A 17,393-nucleotide genomic window follows, 5' to 3' on the forward strand; every position below is an offset into this window, starting at 1 on the left:
GCCTAATACTCCCACATGGTTTCTTTTTTATTATTGTTAATAGTCAAATTGTTGGAAAAGAAGAAAAATTCAAACATTCTTGTCCTCATTTTAAAGTACAATGTTTTAGGGACACCAGGGTGGCTCAGTCAGTTAAGCTTCTGACTTCAGCTCAGGTCACGGTCTCATGGTTTGTGAGTTCAAGCCCCACATCTGGCAGTCTGCTATCAGTACAGAGCCTGCTTCAGATCCTCTGTCCCCCTCTTTCTCTGCCCCTTCCCCACTTGTTCTTTTCCTCTCTCTCTCTCCTCTCAAGAATAAACATACATACATACATACATACATACATACATACATACATACAATACAATATTTTAAAGAAACTTCCTTTTGCAAATCTGACCTTCTAACAGAGCTATCTGTATGCTTGGAAAAAAACTTATCCCTTCACTCCAAGAAATCCCTCAAAATCCACCTCATATAGAGACCTATTCCATGTCATTTTAGTACAAATAACAATTCCACATTCGCCTAAACTTGGTGTCTGTCTTTCTTCTAACAGTAAATAAATTATACCAATGGGAAAAAAATGGAGGAAAAAAAGAATGTCTTAAATTCATCACTGTGTGTTTAAATCTTGCTTAATTTTTTACATTCAAGCTTCAGGGGAACTAAGAAAATTTCATTTATTGTGCACTTCAGATATATTATCTCTAGAATTCACAACTATCCTGCAAATATCATCCCCATTTTATGATGAGGGAACTTTAGATCAGAAACTTTGAGTCCATGGTCCTCATCTAATAGATTACAGAAACAGACTTTAAACAAAGATCTGAATTCCAGTTCTTTCCATGTCACCTTGCTAACATATGCTTACCTTAGAATAACATTTCTTGTAGGGCAGGAATTTTCATCATGGCTATTATTGCTTCACTATGTAGAATATTGCAATACAAAGAGAAAGCCAAATAATGAATCTGTATAATGTTAAAATAATCCCCAAACAGGGGTGCCTGGTTGGCTCAGTTGGTTAAGCATCTGACTTTGGTTCAGGTCATGGTCCCCTGGTTCTTGGGTTCATGCCCCACATAGGGATCCGCACTGGTGGTGCGGAGCCTGCTTGGGATTCTCTCTCTCTCTCTTTCTCTCTCCCTCCCTCTCTCTCTCTCTCCCTCTCTCTCTCTCTCTGTTCCTTCTCCACATGTGTGCTCTCTCTCTCAAAATAAGTAAACTTAAAAAAAAAAGCCTCAAACACCTATAATCTTACACTTATTTGCAGATCTTGAGCAAGTTGCTTAACTTCTCTGTGCCAAAATTTTTTCAAACAGTAGAGTTAATACCTTAGAAAGTGGTTATGATGCTGACATAGATTAAAATATATAAAGCTCTTAGCACAGTATCTGGCACATAATAAACACTCTAGAAATGTTAGCTATTGCTACTGAGATGAAAAATCATCAGACGGACATGTTTTGAACCAGGTGATTCCAGTCAGCAATAGCTGGACACCTAATCCAAAAACAATCAATCCTACACTGGCTTGAAATCTATGACATGAGGGGCGCCTCGGTGGCGCAGTCGGTTAGGCGTCTGACTTCAGCCAGGTCACGATCTCGCAGTCCGTGAGTTCGAGCCCCGCATCAGGCTCTGGGCTGATGGCTCAGAGCCTGGACCCTGTTTCCGATTCTGTGTCTCCCTCTCTCTCTGCCCCTCCCCCGTTCATGCTCTGTCTCTCTCTGTCCCAAAAATTAATAAATGTTGAAAAAAAAATTTAAAAAAAAAAAGAAATCTATGACATGATCTGGTGAAAATATGATGTATTCCAATTAGTTTCTCTCTCTTGGGAATCTGAATTAAGAAATAAAGACTAAGCCCATTAATAGTAATTCAGAACTTAAATGGTTTGGCTCCTACCTTCATCAATTTTCTCTCATTAATGTTATCAACAATGCTAAATCTGTTGCTAAATCTAGTTTTTCAGTCTTCATTTATATATCATTTGGCAGCATTTGATTCAAGACCATTCTCCTCATTCTCTTTGGAAAGCACTGAAATATTGCAGCTATTCAACACTTAACCCCAAGCCTCTACTCCCCTCACCCCACTGTCCCCTCTATGCAATTTCATCCACACTTTTGACTTCACTAATTATCTTTCATGTTAGCTCCAACTTTTCTTACACATTCAACTGCCTTGTCAATCTCTCACTTCTCTGGATGGCTCAAAGATAAAAGATAACTCCGACTCCATATGTCCAAAACCAAACTCATGATCTTCCCTCTCAAACACAGCCAAGACCCCTTCCAGTGTTCCTTATCTCCATAATGGCACCACCAACTATCCAGATTCACGAATTAGGAAATTAGAAGCATGACCTGATACCTCCTTTTCCTTCATCCCCATCTTTCACTAAATCCTATTAATTTTACCTCTTAAATACTTCTCAATTCCTTCTCTCCATCTCCACTGCTACATTCTAACAGGTCTACCTATACCCATTCTTGTATCTTCTGTACTTCCCATACTGTAGCCAGTTATATTTTTCATGATTATAATCATGTCATGCTCCTACTTAAGAGCCCTCAGTGGCTTCCTACTATTTGGTGAAAATACATATCATAGTATTCAAGACGTGCAAGATCTGTTTCAGCTTCTTTCCCCCTCCTATTGCCCTATATGCAGCCATATTTGTCTTTTTTCAGTTCCTTAAACACAATACATTATGTTTCCTGCTACCTTAGGATCTTTGCACATGGTTTCCCTCTGCCTGGACCACTCCTTGTCCTTCTCTTTGCTTAATCAATCCTTATTGTATCTCATCTAAAAATATCACTTCCTCAGAGAAAGTTTCTTGAACCACTAGACTTTATCAGATCATTGTTATTTATTCAACAAATATTTAAGAATAACCTTCTCTTCACTTAATCCTTATTGTATCTCATCTAAAAATATCACTTCCTCAGAGAAAGTTTCTTGAACCACTAGACTTTATCAGATCATTCAGTTATTTATTCAACAAATATTTAAGAATAACCTACTGTACACCATGTATGGCTCTAGACATGTGGGATTGTTAAACATAACAAAACCTTTGCCTTCATGGAGCCTACATTCTAGTGGAAGAAAACAGGCAATAACTAATAAAAGTAATATGTAGACTATATAATATATGTAAAGCTAGTAAATGGGGGGGGGAGGGTGTGAGGGGGCAGGGAAGAAAAAAAAAAAGAACAAGGTAAGAGAATCACAAGCAGAGAGTTTCCAGTGCCTAAGTTGGTATCTAACATATAGTTGGCACTCAATAAATATTTGTTGAGCAGATGAATGAATAAAGGAATGAGCATGTTCAAGTCACAAGGAAGCTTAAACTGTAAAAAGAATAGAGGAACTACTTGATGGACGAAGCAAAGAGGTCTTGAGAGAGAACAGTCTCTTGAACCATTCACTCTCTGGCTTCATTCAGCTTCCAGTTCAGTTACTACAAGGTCTTAGTATAACCACTATCCATACCCTTCCCCAGTGCCAAGGGCTGGATAACTTAAGTGGGTCACTCTTGAAACCAAAATACCTAATCAGGACACATATACAAGATTTGTATACCACTTCCATCACTCACCACCACACTTATCCCTAAAGTCACTGCTTTACTACACACACAGGTATCACTTGTCTTAAAGCCTCAGTTCTTCGGTCCCCAGCCCCTTTCAGGTGCAAACTCCTTCCCATACACACAAGACTGAAAACCCTTGCTCTTTCCTATGACCATGTGAGACACTTAGGTCACTACTCTCCAAGACCAGTCAAACCCACAACTGGGGTCCCCTCAGGGATAGACACCTGGGTCTCCCCTTCCCAGCAGTCTCCTGCACCTTAAAGACTATCTTCTCCCCACAAATATATGGACATGCACACCTTTGTGATTCTAAATGACCTTCAAGATCACTGATCCCACATATACTCAAACTCAGGCTCCAGCATTCTTTGGTAAGGTTCTGAAAGACTGGGGCTCTGAGTGCCCCCGCAAGCCTCTTGTCTTTATCAGAACCTACGAAAGGATTTGTATACTTTCTCGATGGCCAGGGGTGACCCTAAGGCACTGTACTTCCCCCAAACACAAATATTCAGTGTATACCCCCTTTCCATGGCACTGCCTGATATTACAGTAACACTCCTCTCCCATATACCTGCCTCCTCAGAATAAGAGACTCCATCAAACCATGCCCGTTTAGGGAGCCCTCCCATGTTCCCACAAGACTATGTACCCCCGTCCATGACTCAGCCCTACTCCCATGATCAGCCCCATCACACGCGCCCCTCAGGATTGGAGTCCTGTATCTTCCCTGGAGCCCCAGCCTCTTCTGGGCCCATGCTCACTCAGGAGTGTGCACACTCCCGCATACATTCCTGCGCCTCCTCCGGGACTCCGAGGTCCCTGCCCGCCATTCAGAGCGGTGTGCACCTCCCCTGACCCCTGACCCCGAGGTCACAGCCCCACCGCGCAAACACACAGGGGTGCCTCCTCAAGAGTAGGGCCATGCCCAAGTCCCCTCTCCCCTCAGACCCAGGACCGCCGTGCTGCTTCAGCGCTTCCCCCAGAACGACCGCCCCCACAGACCTGCCTCAGGCGCCGTCTGGCTCCGCTCCGCCATTTTTTGTTGTCCCTCCGCCTCTAAGCCCACGCGAAAATCGCGGGGCAGTGGGGAGCGGGCGACCGGATCCTCGGGCTGACAGAGCTCCCTCAGGAAGACGCGGCACGACGGTTGCTAGGGCAACGGGCGGCCCGCGTGCCGGCGACCGGCGCGTGGCGGGGGGGCGGGAAGGCGGGCTGGGAGGGAGGGAGCGTGCGTCCGAGGCCCCGCCCCCGTGGCTCCAGCCCTCTCCGGTCCAGGCGCCGGCGGGGCTGGGAGTCCGCGGCGCTTCTCGGTTTCCCACTGAGCCACCGCGTTCTGGCAACTGAGCATGCTCAGCCGCCTCTGAGGAGCCAGGACCCGGTCGCCTGGGATGGCGCTCTTCTGCCGCTGAGGGGTTCTTCCTGCTGACCACAGACGTGGATGGACTGGCTTTTCTGTGTTTGAAGCTCAGTTTGGGACTTGAGACACAGATTTCTTGATTTCCCAACGCATCTCCTCCTGGCGTGCCTGGCCCTGGTCGAGGTGCTGGGTAACTTATGTCTTCAACTGAAATGCACCGAGAATCAATAATTCTGTGCCCACCCACACCAAACTCGAAGAGGCCCAAAGAGGTCGGGCTCCTTGCCCCTCTACAACCGCACCAGCCCCTAACCCTAGACTTTTGCTGCTGTATTTCTCAGTATACTTAGGATGCCTTTTCCCATCTCTCCGTGGTGAATCACCACTATCTTCTAAGACCAAGCTAAACATTACCCTTTTCTGAGCTGCTTTGTCCTCCCACTCCGCCGTGTATACCTGGGCTAACGCTGACAATGCTTTATGCATTATTTACTTCTATCTTCCTCACTTAAGGGTAGGGTGAGCTCCCTGATGCCAGGGGTCCGTCTTTTCATCTAGCTATACTCCATAACACAGTATAGTGCTTGACACAAGGTAAGTGCTCAGTAAAAGTAAATATTTGTGAAATGAAAAATGAATCCTAAGTTCACTCTGGCACATCCTACCAGTTTTATTGAACACTTAATTTTTTAACAACTACCATTCTAGACCCCTTCTCTTCAAAAGTCTCACAGAGAAAGGAAGAGATAATGGTTTTACATACCTCATAGAGACACCACCTCCAGCCTGGACTTCAACTTATTCTAGGATGATAGCCCACCAGATAGTGGACACTCAATACATATTCTTAACAAAAGGATGTAGTCAGAGAAACAAAAAGAGAGAAAAACTGGCTTTGGTAGAGGTTAACTAGTGTTTGAAGTGCTACAGAATCACAGAGATAACTCTAAATTAGGAGGTGGCAGGAGTAAAACAATGAAAATCCTAAAGAGGAGTGAGTCTTGAAGAATGAATAATTGTCAGCCAGGCAAAGTAAGGAAGACTGTGCCAAGCAGAGAGAGCAGCATGAGCAAAGCAGGGCATAGGGAACAGCAGTGAAACCATAAGAAGTCCAGTATGCTAGAGCACAAAACTCATAGGGCAAAACATTATCTCTAAAGAAACTACTGTATAGGTAAGTAGCATCTTTAGTTGGGTTCCCCAAAAGCAGAGTCTGAGGCCAGGATTTGGGTGCTGGTAATTTGTTTGGGAAGTAAGCTCCAGAAACAGATGTGAGGGGGAGAGAATGAAAGAGGGGAAAGCGGAAAAGCCAAGAAAAATGTGTGATATTGAGCTGATTGCTTTAGTAGACAACTGGGCTTAAGCTCACTGGAGACCCTCTGAAAACCATGTAGAAGGTGCCTCAGCATTGCACCACCAAAGAACAAGGAGACTGGGTCATTTACCTCTTAATTTCCATCTCCATTATTTGAGGGTTATCTCAATACGCCAGCTTGAACGCTAACATTTCCTGGTTATGCTTGCCCAGGGCTAAGCAGTCTTCTAGGATTTGAAAGAAAGCCTTGAGGCAGAAAAGCAAGAGGGACCAGAAAGCGTTTGAGCTAGCAACAGGCATAGAAATACACTGAAATCAGGAATAAGGTTTGGGCACCACAAGAACTTCTACAAAAAGTTACATAAAAATACTCATCAGAAATATCCCTCCATATTTGAGTAGTTTAAAAATTCACAAGCCATGTCAATACAACTATCAAGATGAAAACACACAAGCTTTCACACATCACTGGTAAAGGCTGTGAGGGCTGTAGGAATTTCAGTGTGGGAAGGGTCACTGAGGGCTGAAGAGGACAAATGAGCTTCATTAAGTATAAGAAGATGGAAAAAAGGAGTTTGAGGACCCAGGTTCTACTCAAACTCTTGGACAAATCACTTAAAGAGGCTGTGAGCCTCAGTTTCCTTTCCCAACAAACCCAAACAACAGTGCTGCCTACCACAAAGAGTGCTCTAAGTCACAAATAATGAGACAGGTTAAAATGCATTTTATAAGTATAATTATGGTAAATAAAGAACCTGGCATGTTTTAGAACAATTGACATTAACATACCTTGATTCCATTTCTGAGCCAGGTCTTGTGCAGATGCTAGTGTTAACCTTAAAAAATAGAACTGCCAGAGGCGCCTGGGGGGCTCAATCAGTTAAGCCTCTGACTTCAGCTCAGGTCATGATCTCAAGCCTCAAGTAGTGTCAAGCTCTGTGCTGACAGCTCAGAGCCTGGATCCTGCCTCAGATTCTGTGTCTCCCTCTCCCTGCCCCTCCCCTGTTCATGCTTGCTCTCTTGCTCTCTTGCTCTCTCTCTCTCTATCTCTCTCTCTCTCACACACACACACAAATAAACATTAAAAAATTTTCTGAAAAAACAAATAAAACTGCCAGCTGTTTTACCAATAAAAACACATTTATCTGGGAATAGAGAATTGCAGTCTGAGACAAGCAAACTGTGGCAAAACCATAGGCAAGGCCCCCAGCAAAGGAGAGATACACTCTCTCATAGAGAAAAGGGGGAAAGTTAGAAAGGCTGTTATAAAGTCCACTGGAGTAAACTAGGAGTCTAAAGTATACTGGCTTTTCATTGAGTATGTCGTGACTGTTTTTCATTGACTGTGTTGTGACTGTTTCTCATTGTTCCTCACTTCTAGTGGGTCTGCAAGTGACAAGGAGTGCTGGACTTGAGAGCTCCCTCTGCCCACCTCCTGACTCCTTTCTAAATGAGCTTTCCTTTTATTACTTTTCACACCAAAGGTAAAGAAATGAATATAGCACTGTCTATGGTTTCTAGAAGCTCACAACCCAAAAGGGAAAGGAGATTTAATCCATAATTATAACCCAGCATGATCAGTGTTCTGATAGAAGAAAGCATGGGAGGCTGTGGGAGCCCAGAGGGAGGCACACAACCCATCCTGGGGTAGAGGTGATAGGCTAAGGATATTTAGGGGAAACTTCCTGGAGGAGAGTGTCTGATTTAACTCTTCAAGGGCAAGTAGGAATAAGCTGGGCAAAGAAAACAGTGGTACAAGGGGAAAGGGTAGCTGGGGCAACAGGAATAGCATGGGCAAAGCAAAGGGACAGTGTGTCTGGGATGGACAGCAAGGCAGGAGTGGCTGCATCAATGGGTAAGGACAGATTCTGGAGAACTCATATATGGGGGGACTTGATCCTGACAGTGATAAAAACCCACTGAGGAATACTTAAGCAGGTCAGACACCTGGTCAGCTCCTCTGGTTGCTGTGTAGAGTATAGATTTGAGCCAGGAAAAAAAAGATTTGAACAGTGCAATTCTATACAAATGTGTTTGTTGACATTTCAAATTACCATTTGATGAGACCCTTTTATGTACAACATACACTTGCCCTGTTCAATTTAAATTTTAAGTAAATTTAAATATCAGTTATTTAGTCAGACTAGCCACATTTTAAGTGCTCAGTAGCCACCCTATATTGGACAGCATATATATACAACATGCAGAAAGTTTTGTCACAGCATTGAAAGACAAATTACAACTGGGCAGAAGAAATAAAATGCCTGGGAAAATTCAGGACTTAAAAAGACAACGTACAGGGTACCTGGGTGTTTCAGTTGGTTAAGTGTCTGACTCTTGATTTCAGCTCAGGTCATGCATGATCTCACATTTCAAGAGATCAAGCACCAGGTCGGGCTCTGTGCTGACAGCATGGAGCCTGCTTGGGATTCTCTCTCTCTCTCTTTCTCTCTCTCTCTCTCAAAATAAATAAATAAACTTAAAAAAAAAGGACCAGTTTCAGTTCTCCTGTATGTCAGCTCCTCCTCAGGAAGCTGGGCAGGAAGCTTCACACCTGCTGAAGTCCTCAGAGACTTCTTTCTGGCATATATAGCACAGCATGAGGAGTGGGGTAGAAATGCCCCCCTCATGGACTCCTGGGAGCTGTTTTTCCCATGCTATCATTCAGAGTGTACCCAGGAAGTCTGCCTTCCCTAGGGATTTCCTGGGGTTTCTTATCTCCACAGACAGCCACTACCCACCCACCATAGAGCCAGGGTGACTTCCTTCTAAAAAATATTCCCTATAGGATTCACTCACTCCCTCTGTAAACATTTATTAAAATGATGCCTTCCATGTGCCTGTCACTGAGTTAGATACAGTATGGAAAGAGAAATATTCAAATTATAATCACATTTCTCACATGTGCCAACTCATTTAAATCTCAAAGTAACACTGTAAAATTAGTATTAATGTCATCATCCTGTACAGAAGATGAAATTGAGATTCAGAGAGTTTAAGTCACACAGTCAGATAGCAGTAGCCCCAGGGAAGACTGGAATGGTGCTATGTTCTCTCAAGTAATTTCATATCAAAAATCCCATGCTTTTGATGTTTACAAACTAATTGGAAAGAAAAGATGAACACACACAAATCCAATTTACAATTTCCAAACAATGTAGTAAGAGCAGTGATACAAGTATGCTCAGAAAAGTGTAGAAGCATCAAAGAGGGATGCCCTTGGTGGATATCATGGAAGGTATTCTGGAGGAAATGACCCTGGAGCTGAGTATTAAGGATGAGGGGGGTCAGCTAAATGAAGTATAGGGTGGGAAGAAGAGAGATGAAAATATTTTTAAATTCAACCTGTCATTTGCATTTCTACTGTTTGTTGCTGTTTTGTCCTTCTAGAAATGTTATCATTCTTTTCTTATCTTCTAAGTTTTGTTTAAGAAAACAACTACTTGGGGCGCCTGGGTGGCGCAGTCGGTTAAGCGTCCGACTTCAGCCAGGTCACGATCTCGCGGTCCGTGAGTTCGAGCCCCGCGTCAGGCGCTGGGCTGATGGCTCAGAGCCTGGAGCCTGTTTCCAATTCTGTGTCTCCCTCTCTCTCTGCCCCTCCCCCGTTCATGCTCTGTCTCTCTCTGTCCCAAAAATAAATAAACGTTGAAAAAAAATTTAAAAAAAAAAAAAAAAAAAAAAAAAAAAAAAAAGAAAACAACTACTCTGTGCCAAGGCTATAAAAGAATTATTTGAGGATTTCTTCTTAACCTGGATAAACTATTTAAATGTTAAAACGTGACTAAACTTTACAGAAAGGAAAATATTCTGATGTTGAAAGAAAGAGAAAATTCAAAGGTGTGAAGTCATTTGTCCTTGCAGTTTCCTTGGCCCAGAATGCTCTTTTTTCGGAATATCTGCCTGACTGACTCTCATTTCATTCAGGTCTCATCTCAAATGTTACATTATTGGAGAAGTCTTCCCTGACAACACTATTTAAAATGCACTTCTTATAAAAGACTCTTAAAAACTGAGAACAAACTGAGGGTTGATGGGGGGTGGGAGGGAGGGGAGGATGGGTGATGGCTATTGAGGAGGGCACCTTTTGGGATGAGCACTGGGTGTTGTATGGAAACCAATTTGAAAATAAATTTCATAACTAAAAAAAAATAAAAATAAACGGATGTATTATCCTTCCCTGTAAAATAAATAAATAAATAAATAAATAAATAAATAAATAAATAAATAAATAAAATGCATTTCTTAGACATTTCATAGTTTTTATAGTATTACAAGTGGTATCTCAGGTACTATAATTGTTTTCTATGTGCTTTGCTCATGTAGACAAATGCTATTGATTCTGTAAGTTAATGCTATAATTGTAAAATTCTGTGAACGCTCATATTATGTCTAATAGTTTCTTGACTTTCAGATTTATATTAACCTATAAGAACCATCAATAGCAAAATAGCAGTTGTCTTTTCCCTTCCCATTATTTAATATATTTATTTTTCCTTTATTATTGCTTTAGCCAGAGCCTCTAGTATTGTGTTAAAAAGTAGTTTATAGGGGCGCCTGGGTGGCGCAGTCGGTTAAGCGTCCGACTTCAGCCAGGTCACGATCTCGCGGTCCGTGAGCTCGAGCCCCGCGTCAGGCTCTGGGCTGATGGCTCAGAGCCTGGAGCCTGTTTCCGATTCTGTGTCTCCCTCTCTCTCTGCCCCTCCCCCGTTCATGCTCTGTCTCTCTCTGTCCCAAAAATAAAATAAACGTTGAAAAAAAAAAATTAAAAAAAAAAAAAAAAAAGTAGTTTATAGTTGGGATTCTTGTATTTTCATGATATTAAAATACTGCATCTAAATTTTTTCCATTAAATGTAAACTTCGACATAAAGTCTAAGACATGTTGAGGAAGTTTACAAAGAGTTTTTAAATTACAAAGAGGTATTAAATTTTAAAACAAAAACTTTGTTTGCATCCACTATGATAATCATATTTCTCCTTTAATGTGGTAAAACAAATTGATAGATACTCTAATTTTAAAACATCTTTGCATCGCTGGGATAAATACTACTTGATCTTAGTTTGCTTTTGTAATGCATTGTTGGATTCAGTCAACTATTTATTTAAAATGTTTATGTCTATGTTAGAAAATAAAATGGACCATCTGAGCCTAGAGAATTTGGGGAGGAACATTTTTATATACCATTTCAAATTCTTCAATGGCTGTTATTTTGTATTTTCTTCAGCCAATTTTGGCATTTTATATTTTTCAGAAATATATGAATTTCATTTGTGTTTTAAGTTATCATATTTTTTTATTTTAAAATCTCTCTTGTGACTATATTTTTATTTTTTATTATGAATTTTGTTATTTCAATTTTTTCTTGATTGATATTACTAGAGATGTATCTATTTTATTGATCTATTCAGAGCTTTTAGTTTTGTCTATTTCCTCTGTCTCTAGCTCCCCCCACCACTGCTTCTCTCTCTCCCTCTGCCCCTCTCCTGCTCATTCTCTCACTCTCTCTCAAAAAAAAATAAAAACAAAAAAAGAAGAAGACTATATTTCTGCCGGCAATAAGGAAGAATGTCTTTTTAAGGGCACATTCCAGGAGCTGCACATACAATTTTACTTACATCCCATTGAGCAGAATTTGCAAACAGAAACACCCCTAGCTGAATAAAGAATGAGAAATGAGTCTCTATCATGGACAGTTGTGTGCCCAGATCAAGATTAGCTACACAATTGACAGGGCCCAGTACAAAAGGAAAATGTGGGGCCCCTTGTTATAGAAGTATTAAGAATTTCAAGATGGCAACAGCAAAACATTAAACTAATCTCGGGACACGCTGAGCACTGCATCCTGGGTGACTGCACAGGTCACATGCTCATGAAACTAATTCTGACCCAGGGTTCTCTAAAACTTGGGGTTCTCTAATGAAGAGGAGGAACAAAACAAATATTGAGGGACAACTCAAAGTCTATGCCTCTTTATTTAATTTTTGGGACTCATACACAATAAGAAAAACGATCCAACAAGTCAGATAATACTGACTTTTTTTTTCCAAGTTTTTATTTAAATTCCAGTTGGTTTGCATACAGTGTAATATTAGTTTCAGGTGTAGAATTCAGTGATTCAACACTTACATACAATACCCAGTGCTCATCACAAATGCCCTCCTTAACCTACTCCCCAACCTACCTCCCCTCCAGTAACCCTCAGTTTGTTCTTTATAGTTAAGAGTCTGTTTTTTGGTTTGTCACTCTTTTTTTTCCCCTATGCTCATCTGTTTTATTTCTTAAATTCCACATATGAGTAAAATCATATGGTACTTGTTTTTCTCTGACTGACATATTTCACTTAGGATAATACTCTCTAGCTCCATCCATGTCACTGCAAATGGCAAGACTTCAATCTTTTTTGTGGTTGAGTAATATTCCATTATATATATATTACATCTTTATTTTTTTTTAAGCAAAGGCTCTTTCTTTTAATGTTTATTTATTTATTTTTGAAGAGAGAAAAAGAGCACAAGCAGGGGAGGGGCAGAGAGAGAGAGGGAGACACAGAATCTGCAAAGGTGTCAGCACAGAGCCTGTTGGTGCCTGACAAAGGGCACCAACCCACCAACCATGAGATCATGACCTGAGCTGAAGTCAGACGCTCAACCAACTGAGCCACCCAGGCGCTCCTACATCTTCTTTATCCATTCATCAGTAGATGGATATTTGGACCCTTTCCATAATTTGGCTATTGTTGATAATGCTGCTATAAACATCAGGGTGCATGTATCCCTTCGAATCAGTGTTTTTGTATCTTTTGGGTAAATACCTAGTAGTTTAATGGCTGGATCATAGGGTAGTTCTATTATTAGCTTTTTGAGTAACCTCCATACTGTTTTCCAGAGTGGCTAACCAGTTTGCATTCTCAGCAACAGCATAAGAGGGTTCCCCTTTCTCTGCACATGATATAGGTTTTATCTCCACTTTACTAACCAGGAAACAGAGAGAGAGGGTCAATAAGTTGCTTGTAATACAGCTACTAAGTGGTAGAGGGAAGATTTGAAGCCAGGCATGATTCCAAAGATCAATCATGCTTTTCATTAATACATTGTATTAGTTCCCAGCCTTTTCCATATCAAACTTTCAAATCATAGTGATAATATAAAGGCAGCTCGATTTGATTGACAGAGTATTGTAACAATGACAGTGGGGGTAAGGAGATACCTGGATGAGTCAGACTTGGCATTGGCTTGAGGAAAACCTCACTAGTGTAAGAGACATTATGGCAATTTAAACTGAAAAATCTGTCCTCTTACTAGCTCCTACCTCTAAATTTATGGTTTAGTCATGTCATTAAAGTGTATGCAATTGGCAGTAACACAACTCTGGGTAGCAAAGAGGGAGAGCCATTGACAGCTGCTTCAGTGGATTCGAAATACAAATCAGGCTCAGGAGAGCACCAATGGTTTCTTAGTACAATAATGCCAGGGGCTACTGTTCTGAGAGGAGCATGGATAAATATTTGGTAATAGAAGAGAAATGCTGCCCTTGGTAAATCTTTATTGTTTCCAAGAAATATGAAGATCACACACACACACACACACACACACACACACACACACACACCACCCCTTGGTGAGATATGATTACTTCTTGGGTGAACTAAAGAGAAAATGAACAGTGATTATCTTTCTTTTAGGAACAGGAAATGACTGAGAAGAGTAGGGGCTGAGGGAAAACTGGTCCAAACCAGAAACATACAAAAGGTCAGAGGGGCAGATTATCTTCCTTCAGAAATGAGAAGTAGAATTCCCAAAGGAGGGAATGAGAGCATGGACCTCAGGGATTTGTTAGAAGATGGGGTTAAAGAGGAAAAAGTTCAGGGAAATTGAGAAGGGAAAGAGGTCCCAAGGTTAGAAATTCCCACAGAGGCCACCCTCTTTTTGAAGGCTCAAGTCTGGAAAGCTTCAGTTTTCCATACAAGGAACTGCTGAAGATGGATGGGTTCCAGTCCCTATTTCTCCTACTCCTTGCTAGGAGCTGCCTCCATAAGCAATTTTGTATACAGATAGTTCAAGAAGGGTCAGACTTCACCAACCCCCTGTACCCAGTGACTCCTGTGGAGAAGGATAGAATGTATTATACCCACATATAAACTTACTTTTTAAAAAAAATTTTAATGTTTATTTATTTTTGAGAGAGAGAGAGACAGAGACAGAGAGACAGAGAGCAAGTGGGGGACAGGCAGAGAGAAAGGGAAACACATAATCCGATGCAGGCTCCAGGCTCCTTCCGAGCTGTCAGCATGGAGCCGGACGGGAGGCTCAAACTCATGAACTGCGAGATCATGACCTGAGCTGAAGGCAGTTGCCCAACCGACTGAGCCACACAGGTGCCGCAAACTTACTTTTTTAAATTGAGATCTTAAACTTTGTATCATTTATGCCTTAGTTTCATCACTTAAGGTTAATTTATTATTTCTCATGTCAGAAAGTATTCTTTGAAAACATTATTTCTGTTGTTGCAAAATCTCCATCTCAGGGATGCATCATCACTAATTTAACCATTCACTTCTTGGATATTTGGGCCAATCAAGTCCTACTTTTTTTCTGTTATAAATAATGCCACAGTGAACATCCTTATACATATATCTTTGATCATCAACTCTGATCACTTCCTTGTTTGGATTTTTAGACATCAGGTCACTGGGTCAAAGGGGATGAACTTTTCAAGTCTCTTGAAACAAACTGAAAGCAGTCCTCCCCAAAGACCTCACCCCTTTATGCTTCCAGTGGCAGAGCATGTGAGTACCTGTCACATGATACACTTGCCAACATGCTGGCTGTGATATTTATGGGGAAAAAAATGTTTTACCCAATTAGCCAGGACACATGAACTGATAGAACTTAACCATCTGCCAAGAAGAAATTTGAGAAGTTTGGTTTAAACATGGATAAGCTGATTACACTTGTCACAGATGGGTCCCCTGCAAAAAAGGGGGAAAATTGTTATCAATACTTTATTTGCATCAGGAAAGAAGAGTTGTGCACCCCAGACTCCATGCCTCTTTCAGAGAAAGGGTGCATGGTATGAACTAGTTGTGCTGAGTTCTCTGTAGTTTAATGAGGTACAGATCAAGACCTCCAACTTTATTCATTCTCATGCCCTTAACTGGTACTTATTTATGGTGTATTTGGAAGATGAAGTAGGGTGTGGAAACCTAGTTTATTTTAATAACATGAGATTACTTGTTTAAATTTATTAAAGAAATAAAATAAAAGACTCGAAGCTAAATGACTCTAAGCTAAAGGACTCCATTTTGGTAGGTCACCCAGTATCATTAAGATTAGTTTTTCTTACTGATGTGACAAATACCTAAACACACTGAGCCTTAAACTTTAGGATATGAAACAAAGAAGTTGCTGACTTGTTCAAGGAAGTGAAGACATTTAGATAGAACATGAGTCCTAGAACTTCATTCTCCAGTACTCAGAGGAGTAACAAATTTTAGAATCATAGAGTCATATGGTAGAAATAGAGTGAAAGTTTCAGAAGAGATTCACAGATTATACCCATGAACCTAAATATCCAGAATTTTTGTTGGAGTGCAAATTTCAGGATGTGCTCAAATTAATATATATCTCTTCTATTAGTTTTAAGAGGGGGGCACCTGGGTGGCGCAGTCGGTTAAGTGTCCGACTTCAGTCAGGTCACGATCTCGCGGTCTGTGAGTTCGAGCCCCGCGTCAGGCTCTGGGCTGATGGCTCAGAGCCTGGACCCTGTTTCCGATTCTGTGTCTCCCTCTCTCTCTGCCCCTCCCCTGTTCATGCTCTGTCTCTCTCTGTCCCAAAAATAAATAAACGTTGGAAAAAAAAAAAGTTTTAAGAGGAAGTGATTGATATACAAGTTACCTATGTCTAGTAAACAGTCACAGTATCCCTAAAATTGTGTATGCAAATATATAAATCTCAGAACTATCCGAAAATTTATGCCTATGTAATGAAACACTAGGCCATGATTCTTTTTAATATAATATGTGAAAAGAAAGCTGAATATCATAAGTGATATAAGTCTGGAATTAGAATTGAGATGTTCTCTGATTTATAAACATAACAGTTTTCAAAATAGTTTAGCCAGATAAAAACCTATATCCTCACTTAAATGATCAAAATAAGTCAGTCACTAATAGTAGGCCTAAAACTGCATATTTCTTTCCTAATTAATACTTATGATTAATTTTTTCCAAAACACTTTTATTACACATTAATATATCTTTATTAGATATTTTGAACAGCTTAGACATTTCATTTCCCATCACTGTATTATAGAATGTGATATGTATAGGTAATATACTATGATAGGCACAAGCTTTGGAGTGTGACAAGTCTAGTTGCAAATCTTGGCTCCATCAACCCATACAGTTCTCTCCTAGGCCTTTAACGTCCAACATGACTTTACTGGGCCAGACTTTCCAAACTCTCCTCCTACCACATTCTTCCTCATTCACCAATGCTCTAGTCCCACAGGCTCCTTGCTGTTCTTCAAACACCTCAAGCTTGTTCCCCTTTGCATCTTTCACTGCTCCCTGTTCTCTCTGCTTGGACTTCTCTTCCCTATATTTTCACATCATTTGCTGTCTAATCATTCAGGTCTCTTTTCAAATGTCACCTTCTCAGAGAAACCTTCCCTCAGCACTCAATCAAAATAGCTCCCACCTTCAATCATGCATTATTACATTATGCTTTTTTTTTCACCATCTAAAATCATTTAATTATTTGCCTAATTTAATTATTTGCCTAATTATTGATTGACTATCTTCCCCACTGTAAGCTCTATGGAAGTAGGAACCTGACCTGCTTTGTGCCCTGCTGTATCTCCAGCAGCTAGAATAGCTTTTGACACAGAGTGGATGTTTAATAAGTAGTTTTGAATGAATGACTTAATAAATGAATAAACAAATAAAAGCTATGATAGGTCTGTGTACAGGTTTTTGGGGTGCACAAAGAAGGTGTACCTAATCTACACTTGCAATTTAAATGGAGGAATAATCGAAGGAGATTTCCTAGAGTCAGGTAAAATGTGAACTGAGTTTTGAAGGATAAGTAGGGAAGAGGGAAGAATCCTAGGTAAAGGACCCAGTAAGA

General features: G+C 40.8%; 1 protein-coding gene across 8 annotated transcripts in view; it reads right to left on the reverse strand.

The window, feature by feature from the left end:
* The window catches only part of LOC123597854 (BEN domain-containing protein 5), a 1,446,709-nt gene extending 1,441,820 nt beyond the window's left edge, over positions 1 to 4,889 (reverse strand). For 3 of the 8 annotated variants that reach the window (XM_045477303.1, XM_045477305.1, XM_045477304.1), the window contains exon 1: positions 4,598 to 4,889. In XM_045477303.1, coding sequence (XP_045333259.1) covers positions 4,598 to 4,631 — 34 coding nt within the window. In that variant the 5' untranslated portion in view covers positions 4,632 to 4,889. The remainder of the gene's footprint in view (positions 1 to 4,597) is intronic. The other 5 variants (XR_006712284.1, XM_045477302.1, XM_045477300.1 and 2 more) reach the window with 5 other exon arrangements.
* Positions 4,890 to 17,393: the final 12,504 nt, after the last annotated feature.

This window comes from Leopardus geoffroyi, chromosome C1 (assembly GCF_018350155.1).
Source record: "Leopardus geoffroyi isolate Oge1 chromosome C1, O.geoffroyi_Oge1_pat1.0, whole genome shotgun sequence".
Classification (NCBI taxonomy): Eukaryota; Metazoa; Chordata; class Mammalia; order Carnivora; family Felidae; genus Leopardus; species Leopardus geoffroyi.